Source organism: Danio aesculapii, chromosome 11 (genome assembly GCF_903798145.1).
Source record: "Danio aesculapii chromosome 11, fDanAes4.1, whole genome shotgun sequence".
Lineage (NCBI taxonomy): Eukaryota > Metazoa > Chordata > Actinopteri > Cypriniformes > Danionidae > Danio > Danio aesculapii.
The window spans coordinates 41,219,220-41,241,273 of record NC_079445.1 but is presented as its reverse complement, the minus strand read 5'-3'; the positions used below and the strand labels follow the sequence as shown (position 1 = coordinate 41,241,273).

The 22,054-nt window shown below is 38.9% G+C and overlaps 1 protein-coding gene across 3 annotated transcripts in view; it reads left to right on the top strand.

Annotated features, from left to right (window-relative positions):
- The window catches only part of trim62.1 (tripartite motif containing 62, tandem duplicate 1), a 97,712-nt gene extending 78,366 nt beyond the window's left edge, over positions 1–19,346 (top strand). For 2 of the 3 annotated variants that reach the window (XM_056467988.1, XM_056467987.1), the window contains 2 exons: positions 573–688; positions 14,836–19,346. In XM_056467988.1, the coding sequence (XP_056323963.1) occupies positions 573–688; positions 14,836–15,386 (667 nt within the window). In that variant the 3' untranslated portion in view covers positions 15,387–19,346. The remainder of the gene's footprint in view (positions 1–572; positions 689–14,835) is intronic. The other variant, XR_008838519.1, reaches the window with a different exon arrangement.
- The last annotated feature ends 2,708 nt before the right edge of the window (positions 19,347–22,054 follow it).

The following is a 22,054-nucleotide window of genomic DNA, read 5'->3' as shown; positions in this document are numbered from 1 at the left end:
AATAATCTGACCAGTTAACTGTTAATATTCGGTTATCGAGCGCACAATTACCCCGAATGAGCATCTCTAAACCAATCACATGCATGAGATCCATCAATAGCAAACAACAACCATACACATCAGTTCCACATGGACCAAATCAAGCTCCACCCTACATTTTTGGAGAAGCTGTTTCTAGTTTGGAAAAGGTTACAATAGGGAAGAAAAGATTCATGTTGTTTTATGTTGACGTTACGCCTTTCTGAGAGATCTGCATTTCTGAATGGGTGTGTTTGCAGTCGTTTGGCAATGACGAGCAGGGAATGAGTTAGCCATATGGGAAAAGGAATTGCATGATTAATGCTGGGGTTGAACTAATGAAAGTGATCTGCAGCGTTGCCCAGATTGACCTCGCTCCCAATGGTGAATTTGAGCTGTTTGACTTTGCAGGGCCGGCACAGCTATGTAGAATACCCTAAAAACGAGTGTTTGGAAACAGGATCTAGACTTGGAGATGGATTCCTTTGCTTGGGGCTTGGTGGGTTGCCAATGTTGAATTTGAATAATGCAGTTGTTGTCCTGTATCTCCACAGAATAAAGGGAAAGATCCACGAAACCAACCTCACCTATGAAGACTTTCCCACATCCAAGTACATGGGGCCCTTACAGTATACAATCTGGAAGTCTCTTTTCTTGGATATTTCACCAGGTAATGTGCCAGAACTTGAGTTTTTTGTTTTTTTATTGTTAGAGTATTTGTTTAACCCTCAAGTGTACCTCATACTGCAACCCTTAGTATTTCCCTTGTGGACATTTTTGGGCGCGAAGATCACAAGTGTGAACCCAATTTTATTTTTATACAATTGTCAAATAATAAAATCTATCAATTTATTTGATAGGAGATCAATAACTGGAGAAAGAATAACTGAATATCACTGCAATTGATTATTTATTGCCCATACTATCAGTGAAAACATAAAATATTAATACAATAAATATTATAATAATACAACGAAAATATTGTTCTCTTAATGAAAAATATTTACAATTAATAAATGATAATTTACCTGTTGAAGAGGAGGTTGTTAGAGGTGCTTATTCAAAGAAAGGAATTTAACAATTATAGGTGGGCATAGATAACATTTTTAATCTAAATTAATCTCACTGTAATCTCTGAATTAATCTAGATTAAAATGGCTCATTTGAATTCTGCCGAAGGCATTCAGAATATGTGTGCTACCCAAATAATGACTAAAGTAAGTGTTTGAGAACGGGTTTCTCAAGCCAGGTGGCGCATAAGACCAGGGGCTTATCTCCTGTTTCCAAAATGCATCAGAAACTGCTTGAGAAACTGTTGTACTATGATAATGAAAATAAACGATGTTCAATAAGAAGTACTTGTGTTTACTAAGTGTTTATTCAGTTAAACATGAATTTTGAACTGTAGGTCTACATAAGCGCAAACAGCGTTTAAATTTTTTTTTTAAACAGAAATGGAATCAAGACGTGGAGTATGCATATATTAGTGGCATTATTGAAGTAAACGCCACAATTAAACTATTACCATCATGTAGGACTTTTCGCCATATTTTGACAAAATCCACACACGAGGCTGTCAGTAAAGGACCGCTCACACATCACGAAATGTGGAAGTTTTTCTTTCCATTTAACATGCGTTATTAAATTCCATAACACTCTGACCAGTCCTTACTCCTTATTTATGTCTAATACCCCAGTTTGTCACAGGGGCATGAATGAAATGTTCATGAGTGGAGGTTCAGAAGGTTTTTTGTCAGACGGCTCACCGGTTTGACTTTCATTCACTGTCATTCATTTTAAAAAGCACCAGGTCCATTTTATTTGTACATGTTTTACTCAAACGCATAAACTCTACAGGTGCCTGATAGTAAGATGTGGAGCTAACATTAATCAGATTCACTCTAGTGAACTGCATCCATGTTAGCACGTCACGTTTGATGTGGTAATTTCACAGTAGGAATACACACAGGTTCGAAGACTCGTTCTCGCCACCCACAGTGCAATTCGGCCAGGTATACATCCGCACTAAAACATCAAGGTGAAAGTCATCATAGCTTGTGTAGAATAGACCCAGCTCCCAACCCAACTTTGACAATAGATTAATGGCGATATTTTTTTTTTTTATCGCCCGATAGGAGTCTCACGTAAACGCAGCATGTTAACGCCGATAACAGCCCACCTCTAATAACAATACATACTAACTGTATTAAACAAACTAAACTAAATATCAAAAGAAAAGCATGAAAAGAAACATCTTCAACGTATTAAACGTCTTAACTAAATTACTCTAACTAAAAAGTGTGAGTGCTGTAAATGTATATCGCGCGACTTGCTCACCTCTGCACCCTCTCCATAGTATTACCCAAAAAGTATCAGTTAACTGGATGAGTTCACAAACAACACGTTGCGTTCTCAATAGATTTTAGACAAGAACATTTATCACAAACCAAACAAAAACACATTCTCTCAGGCTAGTCCTCGCAAGAGAGACTGTCCTCACAGAGACCCATTTACCACAAAGTCAAGAAAAGCGTGAGAGCGAGAGAGAGATTGCTAATGCGGTTTGGGCCGGCTTTTTAAACGCTATGCTGACCAGCAATTGGTGGCGCGATCCCAGCGTCAGCAGGCAACGTAATCAGCAAGAAATGCAGATCCTCCAATACTGTTCATTCCTGAAACACACGTGAAACGACATATCCACATACAAGCAGAAACGCACACACATAACCCCAAAGTACGTTCTGCATGGGAACGTAACACCTTTGTTGAGTCAAGTGGCAAACTTCTAAAATGTAGCCATGTCTCGAACCACTCAGATCAAAGAAACCATTAAAAAATGATGGAAGAAAAGGGTTTTTCCCAAATATTTTAGTTGGATGTTCATGTAAAAATATGCATATTTGTTATGTTATAGGTAATATTTCTTTTACTTCAGCAAAAGTGTCACTGCAGTCAGTTGAGACCAACCAAAACTTAATATTGTGGCAAAATAGGTGACATATGGCTGCTCATTATGACATAAGAGTTACGAGTGCTCTGGTTTCCCCCACAGTCCAAACACATGCGCTGTAGGTGAATTGAGTAAACTAAATTGGTCGTGGTGTGTGAGTGTGTGTGTGAGAGAGAAAGAGAATGAGTGTGTGTGGGTGTTTCCCAGTACTGGGTTGCAGCTGGAAGGGCATCGGCTGTGGAAAACATATGCTGGATAAGTTGGCGGTTCATTCCGCTGTGGTGAACCCTGATGAATAAAGGGACTAAGCTGAAGGAAAATGAATGGCATTGTGTTTGATTTATAGATTTTTATTGGACAATTAATAAAGAAAGCTGCTTTCACATCGGTTAATTTAGTGGTTTGGTTCATTTGGTCTGAACCAAGGCCAACAAATGATACATTATAGCATTTTCTGTCATCTTGGATCCTTTTCACACCACACTGACCACTTTGGTCCGTTCTAGTTCAGATCATGTTCTCACCACAAACGAATTGCTCTAGGGTTCGTTTGAAAGCGTACCGAGACCACCTCTTCAAGAAGCTCTTGGTACGCTTTTTTTGGCCTGCTTTTGGAGCGCACTCAAGTGCGATTGCTACATTCACTCCTGCCCAAACAAACCCCACCAAGGTGAAAAACGAACTCTAGTGCGATTCAAGCGAACTAAATAAGGCAGTTGTGAAAACACTCTTAGATTATAGTATTTTCTATTCATTTCCTATGGGTGGACATTTTTGGGCAAGATGGGAAAGATTAATGTTTGTTTGTTTTTTTTAATCAGTTAACATTGTTGATTTGAGTCTTCTTTTTGTGTGTGTTTACAAGTCTTGCCAAGTCTTGAACTGTTCAGATGAAGAGAACTATTTTTAAAAAGTCTAAACGAAGTGAAAAATGGCCAGAAGGAAGCTTGAGGGTTAAATAGCGCTGTACACAATGCGTTGTGTGTTATTAGGAAAGCAACTGCAAACATAGGAGCATGCATCTCTCTCAACAAATGAACTCTACAAAACTTTTTATGCCTGAAATGTTTTCAATATATTTCCATATATTTTCCATTACAAAAGGACTGCAAGGTGTTTGTGAGATTCCCTTGTGGATGCTTTTTGAGAATCCTTCATCTAGTGTGTTTACTTCCCGGCATCTCAAGCTGATTCTTTTTTATATTATTATGTGCTTATAGTCCAGACATAAGCATTTAGAACAGTGAAAAATCCATTCTGCTGCATTTGTCTCTTTATTACTGTTTGACATATTTGAGGTTCAGCCAAGCACATAATACAAGACTGAAGCGTTGCCCTTTTTTATTGAGTTCAGACGCTAATTTCAATCTTGCTTGCTGTCATGTTGGAGCTCATTTTACATCACTAATTGTAGACTAGGTGGGTCAAGATCATGGTTGCTTGATTTCATAAAAGGAACTTTACATTTGCGCAGGGCAATTAGCTTCTGTCTTGTATACACTTGAGATTAGTGATTTGAACAAACCCAAGACTGTGCTAAAAACATGAATAATACCTCTATACTGTTTATTTTCTAAATGATCAGATTGGTGGTGTTTTTATTTACAGTAAAAAAGGCAACATTTCTTATTTTCATTTGTTTGAAGTTAACTAGTATGATAGATCTATAAACAATATTTGTTTTATGTTCATTAGATCTGTTAATTATATCTGTTTTTCTTTTCTTAGAATGGCTGAACCTGAAGTGCTCTAAAAAATGGTGAAAATGTTTTTTTTAAGGTACTCTATGACGGTGTTTTCCAACCCTGTTCCTGAAGGCACACCAACAGTACACATTTTCAAACACACCTGAATCAACTCATCAGAAGATTAGAAGAGACTAATCCAAAACCTGAAGTTACTGGGTCAGATAAGGGAGACATTCAAAATATAAACTGTTGGTGTGCCTCCAGGAACAGGGTTGGGAAACACTGCTCTATGATATGTTGCCTTGTAGCAACATTATTAAATAGTGGATCTAACTTAGAAATTTCCTTTTAATTAATAATTTTGTTGCTTGAAAAGCTGTTTGTTTTGATTTAATTGGTGTTGCAGTATTATAAGCTTTAACACAGAACTTATAAATGACACCTTATACATACTTTCTAACAACTCCAACAGCTTTTATTTATTCTATTCTTTTTGAATATTATTGAAAGCAAACATATTGTATTATCATTTATACCACATTCATTTATTCATTCATTTTCTTTTCGGCTTAGTCCCTTTATTAATCTGGGGTCGCCACAGCGTATTGAACCGCCAACTCAGTAAACAACATACAGTAGGTATCAATATTTTCTCCAGTAAATATAACAAATAAATAACAAGTCTGGTTTATCCAGATGCATCAGGAAAATGTAGCTACTAGCTAACAATGTTTACTCTACTACCCCTGTCTTATCTGCCTCTGAGCTAACTTACCTGAACTTATCAAATGTCCAATGTGCATTATTCTCATGCTAAACCCCATCTCATCCTCACTTTCATCTGCAGGAAGAGCCTTTTCTATCCTTTTCATCTTTCACTTACCATAGAACATGGTGGCCCTCACTAATACACTGTTCCCTGTATTGATATCTAATCAAAAGTATTGCCATTCAAATTTGATTTTATCCATAAATAAAATGCCATTAACATATGAATAATCAGCATTATGGCAATGCAGTGGTGCAGTAGGTAGAAGGTTGCTGGTTCGATCCTCGGCTGGGTCAGTTGGCGTTTCTGTGTGGAGTTTGCATGTTGTTCATGCGTTCGCGTGGGTTTCCTCCGGGTGCTCCGGTTTCCGGCGGACTTTGTCTTTTATCAGTTGAGTTTGTTACCATTCAGACACATCGCCTATATGTGCTGCTGTGTTTGCACGTTTAAAATCTCCAGATTACCGGCAGGGCTAATGGTTGGATTAGACAGGGCAAGAGACCTGCTTTACTGCTATCCACTGTGTCTGCAGTCAGACCTGGGATTCAGGTGGAGAGAATTCCTCCTCATTTATAGTGTTTATATTAGTGCTGGGCCGTTATCGGCGTTACCGTGCTGCGTTAAAGCGAGACTCTTATCGGACGATTAAAAAAAATATATCACAGTTAATCTGGGTTGGGTTGGGGGCTGGGTGTATTCTACGCAAGCTATGATGACTTTCACCTTGATATTTTAGCGCGGATGTATACCTGATCAGTGAGCCGTCTGACAAACAAGTGCCGTTCTGAATCAAATCAGCAGGATGCCTGACTTTAACTGCAGTTCGGCAGTTTCACTTTAACTCTCACTCATGAACATTTCATTCATGCCCCCATGACAAACTGGGGTATTAGACGCAAATAAGGAGTAAGGACTGGTCAGAGTGTTATGAAATGTAATAATGCACACCAAATGGAAAGAAAAAAAAAAAACTTGCGCATTTTGCGATTTGTGTGTGTGTATGTGTGTGTGTGTATGTGCGGCCCTTTACTGACAGCCGCGTGTGTGAATCTTGTCGGATAATATGGCGAAAAGTCCTACATGATGGTAATAGTTGTGATTGTGGTGTTTACTTCAATAATGCCACTAATATATGCATACTCCACACGTCTTGATTCCCTTTCTGTTCAGTTCAGTTATGACTTTAGTCAGATTAAGGTGATCAAAAATCGCTGGTAAGAGCTTATGTAGGCCTACACTTCAAAATTCATGTTTGACTGAATAAACAGTCAGTAAACACAAGTACATCTTATTGAACATCATTTAATTTCATCACCAATTATCATAGTAGAACAGTTTCTAAAGCAGTTTGTGATGCATTTTGGAAACAGGAGATGAGCCCCTGGTCTAATGCGCCACCTGGCTTGAGAAACCCGTTCTCAAAGACTTAATTTAGGTAGCACACATATTCTGAATGCCTTCAGCAGAATTCAAATAAGTCATTTTAATCTAGATTAATCTAGATTAATTCCGAGATTAATCTAGATTATAAAAATGAATCTATGCCCACTTATAGTTTATATAAACACAATTATCTTTATAATGACATAACTAATTGTGGTTATGTGTATATGAAGTTACGAATAACAAATGTAGCAGGACATTAAATTACTTACTGTTTATTTCTATGCATTTTAACTTTGTAAACTCACACCGCTCCACACCCACTCCTCCCTGTGCTCACACCGCTCCACGCCCACTCCTCCCTGTGCTCACACCGCTCCACGCCCACTCCTCCCTCTGCTCACAGAGCTTCATGCCCACTCCTGGTGCTCACAGAGCTCCATGCCCACTCCTCCCTGTGCTCACAGAGCTCCACGCCCATCTCAAAGCATTTTTTGAAGAAGTTCTGAGGCAGACTTGAACTGAAAGAGGAGGGTTTCATGCCCCTTTAAAGAAACAGTGGCAGGAAAATTAACATGAATGTCATGTTGCCATATGGGTGAACTTCTGTATCTCTTTTAACTAGTTATATGAAATGCATTTAAGCTCTATTGTTTTAGGATTCTAGTTTTAGCTTTGGATAATATCAAAACATGACTGGTTCTGCATGAACCTGAATCCCGAGATGAGCAAATCATAGAAGCCAGCAAGTCACCACCTAGAAACTACCCAGAACACCATAGCAACCTCTCAGGACACCTTAGCAACCGCATGGCAATAAGCCAGCATTGTGGCAAATACCTTTTGTTCAGAAAGGAACTGAATGCACTTAATATTTCCTGTGATTTGTCCACTCTATGTGTACGGTAATCATCTCCAAAGCTCTAATGCTAATCACTGTGTATATCAGTGCATCCAATTATAGATGATCTAATCAACACAAACACACCCTGCATGTTTATAGCCATTGGATTGAGATAATACGCATTTGATTGAGCTCTGCGTGAGTGTCCCATTTTAATAGGCGAAGCGCCGAAGGCCTCCTCCGTCTGCGTTCCCGCTCAGCATCAACCTGAGGCTGAGCATTATTTAAAATAACACACCAGGGAAGATCTCGCTCTCTCAATCAATTCTCCAATTTACCAGCGTCCTTTACTTCAGCTCAGCTCAGTCTGTCACATGAAACAAATCCAGTTCAAATCCTTCCTTCCACACTGCTGCACTCGCTGTCTTTTATTCTGTACAGGCTCTGCGTTTTATTTCCAACAGCCTTATTTTTTATTTATTTTTATCAAAAAGCATGTTACTAGATATGTTTCCATCCAAAGATGCAAATTCAACTGGAATATTGCATAAAACATTGGTGAATAAAGCACTGTTTCCATCCAATAAGTCAAAGAGAACTAAATATACACTGGTGCCATATATCAAAAAGAAAAAATGAAGTTTGCTACTGTAGGAGAAGTCAGTGTGGGCTTTTTTCCTTATATAATAAATGATTTCTGCTTCATAAAAGGATGACGAAATGCAATTAACACAGTCATAACTGGCTTGTGGAGGCGTGAGAATAATAATAATAATAGGCAACATGGTGGCTCAGTAGTTACCACTGTCGCCTCACAGCAAGAAGGTCGCAGGATTGAGTCAGTTGGCATTTCTGTGTAGAGTTTGCATGTTCTCTCCATGTTAGCGTGGGTTTCCTCCTCCTCTCAGGTTTACCCGAAAGTCTAAAGACATGCATTATAGGTGAATTAAATAAGCTAAATTGGCTGTAGTGTGTGTGTGTGTGTGTGTGTGTGTGTGTGTGTGTGTGTGTGTGTGTGTGTGTGTGTGTGTGTGTGTGTGGATGATTCCCAGTACTGGGTTGCAGCTATAAGCGCATTCGCTGCAAAAACCATATGATGAATAAGTTGGCGGTTCATTCCGCTGTGGCGACCAATGATGAATAAAGGGACTAAGCTAAAGGTAAATGATTGAATAATAATACTGAACCACTGTGATGACAGACTTTGGCTGAGGGATTTTAAAATGACCAACATTCATTCAATCATTTTCTTTTTGGCTTAGTCCCTTTATTAATCATGGGTCGCCACAGCTGAATGAACCGCCAACTATTCCAGCATATGTTTTACACAGCGGATACCCTTCCAGCAGCAACCCGTCACTGGGAAACACACATACGCACTTGCATTCACACTCATACACTACGGCCAATTTAGCTTATTCAATTCACTAATACCGCATGTGTTTGGACTGTGGGGGAAACCTGAGCACCCGCAGGAAGCCTACGCCAACACGGGAAAAACATGCAAACTTCACACAGACAACTGACCCAGCCGGGGCTCGAACCAGAGACCTTCTTGTTGTGAACGTGCTACCCACTGCGCCACTGTGATGGCACCAAACCAACATTTCAGATGTTTTACATCCCATTGAAATCATTTTTGTTATCACATGATCTATTTAACCCTTGTGTATTGTTCAAATTGATGACCCTTTCATTATGTTCGTGACCCAACGTCAAATTCAAAAACCAAGACACCTTCTAATTATGCATTATTAGTTGTTGGTGGTTTTTACTGTTTAGAAGAAGTAAAGTTGGTCATTTTTAGTGTTGATCATCGTATTTCAAATCGAGTATTTCAAAGTAGTGGCATCACAGATGTATTCACACTGCATGACTATCTGGGGTAGCGTTCAGTCGCTGCTGTGTTTACACTGCAGGATGGATCAGTGACAGGGGGTTTCACACTGCATGACTTTAAGAGTCGCCGACAACGTTGTCTCAGTCTCACAAACAAACACACATTAGAAGTGACATGGAAATAACGCGAGGTCACATAGTATATCTATTGTTATTAACTACACAATGAGAAAGAAGTCTTTAGTGAGGTAGAAAATGTACTTATTTTGCTCACCTGAGTTTTGAAGGGAGTTAGCAATACCTCCTCAACTTTTTTTCTTTTTCGACCTGGTTGTGATATTGCTCAGATGACACGTCAAACAGACACCGCTGCTCCTGCTAAATTTACACTAGTTTTTCCTCCATTTCCAAATAAACTGAAAAGAAGCACTTTTCTCTTCTCCCCCAACCTCCCGCTGGCCTGCAGATACCCACACTAGTGGATGCTGCTCTCTCATTGGCTGTAGGTAAATCGCAGATGCTATTTTCAACAGGAACACATTTCACATGGCATCATATTGAATCAACGACAGCTCCAGATATTTAGGCTGTAATCACACTATGTGAAGTTGCCTTGAAGCACGCTTTACCCCCTTCCGTCTCCCTCGACAGCCAGCACTCACATTGCATTCGAGCCTGAGCACGCTTATGTCATCGATGATGCACTGTTTGGTTTAAGAAGCGCTCTCACTCGGTACACTGCAGATTTCTTTAGTTATATTGTTTTAGTCATTTGGGCTGCAGTGACATGCAGTCAAATATGCCGACGAACAGATCAAAGAACAAAAAGTCCTTGTGCTGCAGGTCTTAGGAGGTTTCCTGAAGATGCAGCTGATGTGCAGCGAGGGGTTTGCGTCTTTAATAATATACGACAGTTTGTGTTCATTGAACAGTAAGAATGATTAATAAATTCATTTGAAACAGTCCCTTGAAAGTAACATCTCATCTTCAGTTTCGGGCTCTGGCACGCTATGCACTAACACTACAAGCGTACCACGCCAAAGTCTAAATGAACCGCATTCTGGCACACCTCTTCCAACCGGGCCAGGGCCGGCCAACTGAACTGTGCCTAAACCCGATTCAGAGCACTCGCACTTCTTAAATGATCTGGAAAGTGGGCCTGGGCACGGTTCAGATAGCATAGTGTGAGTGCGCCCTTAGCACACCAAATATCTCACGGGTGTCCGGCGACTCATTGGAGATTCTTTCAGATTGGGTTTTTGATAGTTCACACTGTGTTTCACGGGTGGGTCTTGAACACGGGTCTCTGCTGCTGGTGACTGGCGAGTGAACCACTGACCCAAACGAATTACTCAAAGTAGGGATCCAGAAAACAAGGATTTATATACTTTTTTAAAGTCAACTTAGATTCTGTTCAAAAATGAAGTAGCAAAACAGACAACTAAGATTCTTCTCAGAATGAGGTATACAAAATGTTTTAACAGTGTAATAAACATACAAAGAAAACTCCACGAGGAGAGAAAACAAATAAGGCAGCAAGCAACAGGGGAAAACAAAAGAGTCTTACTAGACGTAGCTTAGGAGATCAAGAGAATGCAAGGCACGTTCACTGGGGACTCAAAAACTGACTGAGGAACAGAGAAAAAGTGACATCTTAAATACACAGGCTGGAACAAGTCACATGTGATCGATATTAAGCAAACAAGGACACACAAGGAAGAACAAAAGAAGAGGAGGGAACATGGGGACCCCTAGGGGAATGGAGACAGGAGGGTGACAGTGTGATTGTTACTTACATGAATAAGCACCGATTTACCTGCATTATTAAATTCAAAACACTACTAGTTTAGAAAATCACAAGAAAACTGCTTATATTTTAAAGTGTTGTTTATTGCTGCTCAGTAACCAAATACAGAACAAAATATTAATAAAACACAAACAATAGTTTTATAAACACAAACAATAATTTCTCTTTTTGGACTTAAAAACAAATGAAAAAGTTTTTGATTTAAACATGAGTGATCATTTTACAATGAAAATAAATGGCAGAACAATGAATAAATACATTTCAAAATGAATAAATAAAAAATAGTATTTGTTTAATGTTAATTTAAGCTTTATATTAGGTAATTATTTAAGTGAACTGTTGTTATTATCTGCGTTCATACATACATAATCATTTTAACAATTTATAATAATTTGTTTAACATATCTTTTGTTTACATTGCACTGAAAGCCATACAACCACTACGGCTTGAGATAACTTCTACAGTGTGCACCTGGAGGGCGCGAGTGCGTCGGTCCGCTCTACGAGCCGTGCGCGCACCACTCCCAATATGCGCATGTCTACATTGGAAATAATGAACTTGCGTGCGGAAATATGTGAACGGCCTGCTGCTATAGTTAATCCAGTGTGCGTGCGTATTAGTCTCGGTATATTAGGTGTATTAGGTGGCATAACTTTTAGTTGCAGCAGATTCGTTCCGTGCAACAGAAACGCGGCGTTGAGAAACCTTTATGATTAATTAACTGGGACTAATTAAAACGCGGTTAATAGTGAAATTGGCTAATCATTGCATCCCTATTAATGATATCAGTGCATTGTACAAAGGCCTTTTCTACAAACATATCCTAATGTTTTCGGCTGCCCGCGCCACTCACTCGCTTAATGTCACTTGACTCACTCTCTCCGCAGCCTTCAACTGCAACTCGTGCTGTATTGAACAGACGCACGTCACTTCATAAATATAGCGGCCGTTTTTCATCTGAACTGAATTTATTTTTGATGTCTTGGTCACACTCTTTAAAGGGTTGAAACAAATAGCCTCAGGGGCCGGGTTTTAAAATGAATGAATAGCCCTGTTATATGTTGTCATGGCTTTGCTATCAAAAAATATCATTATAATAGAAGTCAATAGGGTCAAAAACAGCCAACAACATAACAAAAGGGGAGTTAATTTGCCCAGTGTAAATGGAGTTTTTGAAGAATTTCAAATCATTTTCCCAAAATGTGTGTCAAAATAAGATTTGTCACCTAAAATCATTCCATGTGCTGAATCGCAGAGAAAGTTGTGGTCAAATTAAGACTCAAAATCACCTCAGAGTGGATGAAAACATCCCCAACAGCACACAAGAGTTATGTGACTTTTTCAATACGCATGCTGCAATTTATTCAGCAAGTGTATTTTCATTGTAGCTTATGCACCTCTGATCAAAAGTTTATCCCACTCGGTGGTGCACAGAATTTTTTTATGAGCATTTTCAAAATTGATGTGCATCCTGTCATTTCCATTACATAAAAATATGGAGGATGGTGGATGGAAACATAGCCACTGGTGCTTATTTTGTTTGCGTGACTCTGAGAGAGAAAGAGAGAGGAGAAGCAGAGATGGATCGAAAGCAAAGGCGACAGAGGTTAAATTATTTATAGGTTACCTGAAGCACAAACTGCCAATGTCAAAGAGTGGAAATGTCGACATCTTATCCTGTGGACCGGCTTCTGGCCCTGCCGTTTGTGGCGAGGGCTTTAAATAGCCAAGACGAAAATATTAAGCAAATTTCACTCTTCTTCTCTGCTTTCTAACAGACATGCCCGTCTTTGGAGTGCAGGGAAGGCAGCCAGCATTGTTTCACCATGAATGTTCCAGCCTAATACGAATGTAAAAAAAAATTCACATGCGCTGCAAAAGAATGCATAACATACCAGATAAGCGATTGCTTCAGATAAGCATCCTTTACCCCAGAGCTTCATTTTCTCCTTGTGTGTTTCATTATCTCAACCTTTACTTCATCGTATCTCAACTTTCCAGAATTATATCTTGGCATCTTTGCGTATCATAATGTGTTGCAACTGCTTTGGCTGGAGTCCCCCATTCAGGTCCAAGCTGGTTTGGACTATTTGCTCAGTCGGTATGTGTCCGTTGTTTTCGTCTGCACGCAGGAAGCTTGTTCGTTTTCCAATGTTTGCTCTTCTCTCTGTCCGATCCTTTTGGCACACTTTCCCACCACTGAACCCACAGGAAGCTGGCATCATAATGGGCACTGCAGACTGTCTGCTGCAGGCATTACCAGCCAGGCAGTGGTTGATAGATGGGGGTTTATTTATCCTTCTTCGACAAAGTACTCAATGTCTGGCAGCATTGCTAAAACAACGGTCAGCACTGCTAACCTCAGATGTGTTTTGTACACTTCTTCTGATCCCTGGTGTTTGCGGATGAGGAGTGTATGGTTGAGATGACCTGAAATAAAGGGAGTGTGTTTTATTTCACCTGTTCAGATAATGATCGAGTCAGCGCTTCTGATTGACAGGAGTGACCTCTTTGACCCTCAGTTGCCTTTTTGCCACTTTACTCTGTGATAAGTGTAGAGAGGAGAGGAGATGAAATGAATAGGTGGAAAAGGATACTAAAGTAAAAGCGCATCCAGGTCTGAGCACATGCATTAACCACTAGACCACAGCTACGACCTTTTTGTCTTTTACAGAAACCCCTATGGATGCCTGAAGGCAAAGCTGACTTTCCTATTTATATATAGACTTTAGGAATCCGATCAGCTCAGGGTATCGAAGAATAAAAACAAAAGTGTGATTTGTTAAGGGAAAAAAGATGACTTTTTCACAATCAAGACTGCAGAGTGATTATATATATATATATATATATATATATATATATATATATATATATATATATATATATATATATATATATATATGTATATGTGTATATGTGTGTATATATATATGTGTATATGTGTGTATATATATATGTATATGTGTATATATATATGTATATGTGTGTATATATATATATGTATATGTGTATATATATATGTATATGTGTATATATATATATATATGTATATGTGTGTATATGTATATATATGTATGTATATGTATATATATGTATATGTATGTATATGTATATATATGTATATGTATATATATACATGTATGTATATGTATATGTATATGTATATATATATATATATATATATATATATATATATATATATATATATATATATATATATATATATATATATATATATATATGTGTGTGTGTGTGTGTGTGTGTGTGTGTGTGTGTGTGTATATATTTATTTTATTTATTCATTTATTTATTTTTATTCATTTATTTATTCAGTCATTTATATTTTTATTCATTTATTTATTCAGTCATTTATATTTTTATTATTTTTTATCTATATTTTTATTTATTTAATTTTATTTATTTATTAACAATTTTTATTTTACATTGTTATATTTTTTTTAAATTGAATGTATGCATGTTAATCGTAGTAATATTAGCGCACTAATGTCCATGTCCTTTATCTTGCCCCTTCACAGTGCCTGCTGCATTAACCATGGACCCCAGCACTGCTCACCAGCGACTCATCTTATCAGACGACTGCACCATTGTGGCGTACGGGAACCTGCACCCGCAGCCCTTGCAGGATTCACCCCGCCGCTTCGACGTGGAGGTGTCCGTTCTGGGCGCTGAAGGCTTCTCCGGAGGCGTCCACTACTGGGAGGTAATGGTGTCCGAAAAAACCCAGTGGATGATCGGTGTGGCCAACGAAACGGTCAACCGCAAGGGCAGCATTCAGATCCAGCCCGGCCGAGGCTTTTACTGCATCGTGATGCATGACGGTAATCAGTACAGCGCCTGCACCGAGCCCTGGACGCGCCTCAACGTCAAGAGCAAACTGGAAAAAGTGGGCGTCTACTTAGACTATCCTAAAGGTTTGCTGGTTTTCTACAACGCTGACGACATGTCCTGGCTATACACGTACAGAGAGAAGTTTCCAGCCAAACTCTTTCCATACTTCAGCCCCGGGCAAAGTCACGCCAATGGCAAAAACGTGCAGCCCTTGCGAATAAACACAGTGCGTTTATAAAAGCCAATTCAGCAGAGGTTTTAAGGAAGAAATCTGAAGAAAAAAACCTAGTGTGTATGATGAAGTTTCTTTCTTTCAGGCATGGACATGAAGCCATCTGACTGATGGGTTGTGACGTAAAGCTCCGCCGGTTGCTAAATAAATTGGAGAGCTTTGCACTTTTCTGAGAGGTTGCCTGTGGGCGTTTTTGTACATTTTATTGTTGCTGGTCATTTGTAATCTTGCAGTGGCCGGTCTGCTCGCTCAAGATTTCCCAGCTGCTTGTACACAATGTCCCATCAGCCCCTGCAGGGTCCAAACGCTCTTTCAAGGCTGCGTTCTGGGAGAGGAAGAAAAAAAGAGCTTATCTGTTGTGCAGAAATAAGAAATGTTGCCCGTTTCGTTTCGTGCAATTGGCTTTGGTGTGTTTGTGGAGTGTTGTACTCGACACTGAAATACTGCAGTACCAACTTCTTGCTTTGTTTATTATTTCTTCCTGCCTGCATGAACGGTGAGTGGAATATTGTGTTGCTCAGGTCGTGCTTCTTCACGATGGTGACGGTTGTGTGTTTCTGTGTGTGTGTGAATGAGATTCAAGACTGAGTGGCTTGAATTCCTGCTAACGCATTTGCTGCTATTATGAAAAAGGGGGTGAGAAGTTTGCGCGTTTGTACATATCGCAGGTGATAGCTTTGGCTTTGCTATATTGGTAAAAGAAAAAAGTGCGTCCCCTGTGCACTCTTTTCCCTTTAGCTTGGTGTTGCCTTTTATTTATTCATCCTGTGCTTACTTTCTAGAACATTCCAGTGTTTGGTGGCTCGGGACGTCTCATTAGGGTGGCCAAAGATGACGATGTCAGCTTTAAAAAGGAGAGTTGACCCAAAAGTGTTCATTTACTCACCCTCAGGCCATCTCAGATGATGAAGGTGACTGTTCTTCTTCAGGCACAACATTAAAGGGATAGTTCACCCAAAACTGAACGTTCTTCCAAACCCCTTTCTTCTGTTGAACACAAAAGAAGATGTTTTGAAGAATGTCAGAAACCTGTAACCATTGGCTTCCTTTGTATTTGTTTGTTTTTTTCTACTGTGGATGTCAGTGATGTTCAGTGTTCAACAGAAGAAAGACACTTGTAAATGTTTGGGAACACTAGCAGATTTTTGCATGAACGATCCCTTTAAGTAAGATTTAACTAATATTGTGTCTTTTAGTGATTCATAAAATGCTAATCGAAGGCTACCAGCATTTTGAAAGTAAAAAAAAATCCTATATAGGTCAAACCAAATGAATACTTATATCTCCTGACCATACATTGAGGTCATTATGTAATGTAGTACGGTGTATAATGTTGTTTGCACAGATTGGCTGTTTTGCTTCATAATGGATCAGTGTATCATCAGGAGCCACATGTACTCATTTTGTGTTGTTTCTATATGTTCTTTAAAAGGGAAAGTTCACTATTTACTCACAACCAAATAGATCAAAACTTTACTATGGGAAAAAACAGCCATTGACTCCCATAGTAGGAACAAAAATACTGTGGAAGTCAATGGCTGTTCCACAGAAGAGAGAACCTCAAACAGGTTTTTCTCTAGGGGTAAATGATGATAGATTTCATTTATTTTTCATTTTTCATGAATGTTTCGATGATCTGTTTAACTCTTATGCACTGTTGGGTATGTTTTCATCCACTCTGGAGTGATTTGTTTTAATTTGGCCATAACTTACTCCATGTTTCAGCAAATTTAATGATTTTTGGTGACAAATCTTATATTGACACATGTTTTGAGAAAATGATTTGAAATGTTTAAACTCAATGATACACTCTGAGCATATTTACGACCCTTTTCTTATGTTCGGGATGAAAACATCCACTAAATTAAACTGAAAATGCATCATATATTCATTTATTTATATTTAATTATTTTTTTGCGAAAATCTAATTATGCGAAAATATGCAAAAAAAGATTATTTACATAAATCTGATCAAAACTACTCAATTGCTTGGAAAATTACAGGATTTTAACTCTTTAATTGGCAAATTCTTAAAGGATGTCACTGATTTGGTGAAAAAACACACACAAAATGACGTATTATATATAAAAAATAATTGTGGACTGAACTCTTTATCAAAGTCTTGGACGTGTGTAACTACATTGTCTTTAATGCATAGTTTTGGATTGATTTTCATTTTTTCCTCTCTAATTTATTGTTGGCTGTGTTTTTGCCCCATTGACTTCCATTATAACCACATTTTGTTGATTACAAAACCATGACACCATATAATCATGCAATATAGGTCAAATTTGTCATTTTTACTGTTCATCATCAGTTGACATCAATAATCCTTTAAATAGGCCTCTGCAAAAAACAATCTAGTTTCTGGATTTTACATGGAGTATGACAGCAAATTAAAGTGTCTGTGTGTCTGTCAGTGTGTGAGAGTGACTTTTGCACACTTACCCTGTCTGAGAAAATCAAAATGTGCATCACAGCTTACAGAACTACATGGAGTAAACAAAAACAAAGACTGTGTATTTATGCACCATCAAATGTGGTTATAATGGATGTCAATGGGGCAAAAACAGCCATCAGCAGTAAATTAGGGAGAAACAAATGAAAATCTAACAGTGCATAAAGCCAGTGTTGTTACTAATCATTCACATGTCCAAGACTGTCATAAAAGGAAAAAATCCAGTCCACAATTACTTTTTATATTAAAAATATGTCCTTTTGTGTGTGTTTTTCACCAAATCAGTGACTTCATTTGTGAATTTGGCGATGTAAATTAGTTAAGATCCTCTAATTTTCTAAACAATTTAGTAGTTTTGATCAGGACTGAGTTTGATTAACAGATTTATGCAATAAATAAATAAATATATGATACATTTTTTGTTTAATTTAGTGGACGATTTCATCCCTAACAAAACAAAAAAATTGAACAGGGCACAAAGGTAACGGTTAAGTTTGATTATTAATCATACTATTATTGTTGTTAAATTCTATTACATTTATTACAAAGAAATTTGATCTGATGTGTTTTTACAGCAGTGTAATTCAGTGGATGATTTCACCCTGAACATAACGAAATGGTAGTCAACTTGACCAATGCACAAGGGTTAAAACGCCAGTAGCTGCTGACCTGCGTTTTATGAATCATGAAAAATCAGCTCTAGAAATCTTCTTTAATGTGCTACTGAAGAAACACTTCTCAAGGAAAAATCAACGGCAGATTTTCAGTTTTGGCTGAAAGATCCTTCTTAACACTTCTGTGCTGGTTATAGTCGAGCGAGATGGTAAAACACATTTCCGTTTCCAAGAAACTGCTTCCGTTGCTCTGTAGAAAGTGTTGAAATAGATGTATTTTTCCATATAAATCCAAATTCATTTCCTGTGTACATAAGGACCCGATCCAAAAAAAAAAGGGAGATCAGATTTTTACAGTGCGTATATAGTTTTAAAAGGAAACGCTACACAGAATGCACTTGTAGATTTTTCTCAGTGCTACGAGGACATCAGAGACTTTTAATACTAGTAACTATTGCTCCTTTCTCCATCAATTCTTGCAGACTTTTGCCTGAAATGACGGACTGCTTGGGAGTCCATTCCTTGTTTTCTTGTGAACTTCACTCCTGTTTGGTTCTGGTGTGTCTGTGTGTTCTGTGCTTTCTGATGTTAAAGGATGAATGTGTTGGACATTGATCACACAAGAGGCTGTCAGCTGGTTATTATTATTAGTTAGGTGATGGTGATGGGTTATTAAAGTATATATAAAGTTTATATATATATATATATTGCTGAGGATTGTTGTTGTTGCAGTTGATGATGATGAAGATGGTGTGTGTGTTTGATGAAAGCTGCTTTACACCTATCATCATCATCATCATCATCATCATCTAAACTCACTGTGGTGAGATCTTGACCTGGAGGTTCATGGATAAAAATGTTTTAATGTTCCATTAAAAAATGGTGAAGCCTGAAGTATTTCTGACTCTTTCTTCTTTAGTGAGAGATTTCAGACATGTTTCAGCGTGAGCTCTAAAATTAACAAGAGCTAAAGCAGGACAAACCTGTTAACGCCTGAAAATCTGGGTTATCTAATGAAGGCAATATCAGTCATGGTTATTAAAGTCTGTCTCTCTGTCTATCTATCGATCGTTCTATCGATCATTCTGTCTGTCTGTCTGTCAATCCATCCATCCATCCACCCTTCCATCTGTCCATCCATCCGTCTGTCCGTCCATCCATCCCTCCATCCGTCTGTCCGTCCATCCATCCCTCCATCCATCCATCTGTCCATCCATCCGTCTGTCCGTCCATCCATCCCTCCGTCCATCCATCCGTTCGTCCGTCCGTCCATCCATCCCTCCCTCCCTCCGTCCGTCCGTCCGTCCGTCCGTCCGTCCATCCATCTGTCCGTCCATCCATCCCTCCATCCATCCGTTCGTCCGTCCGTCCATCCATCCATCCGTCTGTCCGTCCATTCATCCATCCATCCCTCCATCCGTCCGTCCGTCCATCCATCCCTCCCTCCCTCCCTCCCTCCCTCCGTCCGTCCGTCCATCCATCTGTCCGTCCATCCATCCCTCCATCCATCCGTTCGTCCGTCCGTCCATCCATCCATCCGTCTGTCTGTCCATCCATCCTTTCATCCGTCCGTCCATCCATCCATCCATCCCTCCCTCCCTCCGTCCGTCCGTCCGTCCATCCATCTGTCCGTCCATCCATCCCTCCATCCGTCCATCTATCCGTTCGTCCATCCGTCCGTCCGTCCATCCGCCCATCCGTCCGTCCGTCTGTTCATCCGTCCATCCATCCGTCTGTCTGTCTGTCTGTCTATCTGCCTACCTATTTACCTTTCGTAGCCAGCATTTTGAAGTGGATCCAAAATATATAATGAATATAATAAATAAATGATAAAATATTATGTTATAAATGTGTATTATTATAAAAATATTAGTATTGATCTGGACACATTTTGCTTTTAGGACAACTTTTATGAAAGGATTTTAATCTATAATTACAAATATTGGCAACTGTGTGTGTGTATATATTTGTTCAGCTTTATTTTTATTTAATTTAGTACGTCTGTTTTTGTATGAATTGCTTATTTCTTCATTTTATTTTTATACATTTTTTAAATGAATTTGAATAAGATTTCATTAGTTTTCATATCAAATTTAATTAGATTTGATTTATTTATAGTTTTCACAACATTATGTGTATCAGAAACCTTTGTAAAAACACAAACAAAAATGTCTCTATATTCAGTGCCTTGTCTTCACGTGAATATACCCTGTAAAAGAAATAATACAAAATACTCCAGTTTCCAGTCAGTTTGGAATATCTAATTATGAAATATCGAATGTCATTTCATAACGGCAAAGTTGATTTTGTATGCGTGTCCAGTTGTATAAAGCACTATGACAATAGCATACACATAAAAACAGATCATCTTCATCTCTTTTCCCTCCAGCAGGTGAAGCTCCTCTTTCCTCCTGCTCATAAACGCTCTTCTCTTTTCCACACATCTGTTGATGACTCATCGCTCCACAAAGCGGACGATTGACGAACCGCTCTTGCCATTTGAAAACAGTGTATTGCGATTTGGCACTCGGTCCTCCAGACTGCAGAATAATGGCTCGTGTGCGAGGAGAACGATTGATTTTCCTTGCATTTTTAATGAAATCATTGCATCAACCTGTGTCCAACAAGACGCAGAGAGAAACCCTGGAGATTTTAGGACATTGTTTATGGATCTTGCATTGCACGAGCGTTTTTGGTGTTATTCACTGAAAGCTGCTATTACACAGTGGCCTTGTGATTGGATAGTTGTGTAATTGTGCCTCAGGACAGGTGTCTGATAGACGTTCTGCACAGGGGATCTGAAGGAAACCGTGCTGTCAGACTGATATAACTAGGTGTGTGTGGGATGAGGTTTCACATGGGAGACCAGCTTTAAAATGGGACAAAGACCTGAAAGAATGCCGTCTCAAAGACACGCTGCCATCATCAGGAAATCTTCACCTTCTCACGCTCATATTAAATGTGAGAATGTCTCTGCAATGCTTCCACTTTGTGGCTGTGTTTCTAAACCTTCAGTATCACGAGCAACTTACTTACTTAATATATGCTGGATTAGTCTGTCTGTCTGTCTGTCTGTCTATCTATCCATCGTTTTGTCTGTCTGTCTGTCTGTCTATCTATCCATCGTTTTGTCTGTCTGTCTGTCTGTCTATCTATCCATCGTTTTGTCTGTCTGTCTGTCTGTCTGTCTGTCTGTCTGTCTGTCGTTGTGTCTGTCTGTCTGTCTGTCTGTCTATCTATCGTTCTGTCTGTCTATCGTTCTGTCTGTCTATCTATATCGTTCTATGTATCTGTCTGTCTGTCTGTCTATCGTTCTGTCTGTCTGTCTATCTATCCATCTATCTATCTATCTGTCGTTCTATCTATTTATCTATCTGTCTGTCTGTCTGTCTATCTATCCATCCATCGTTTTGTCTGTCTGTCTGTCTGTCTGTCTATCTATCCATCCATCGTTTTGTCTGTCTGTCTGTCTGTCTGTCTATCTATCTGTCTATCTATCTATCTATCTGTCTGTCTCTGTCTGTCTGTCTGTCTGTCTATCTATCCATCTATCTATCCATCTGTCGTTCTATCTATTTATCTATCTGTCTGTCTGTCTGTCT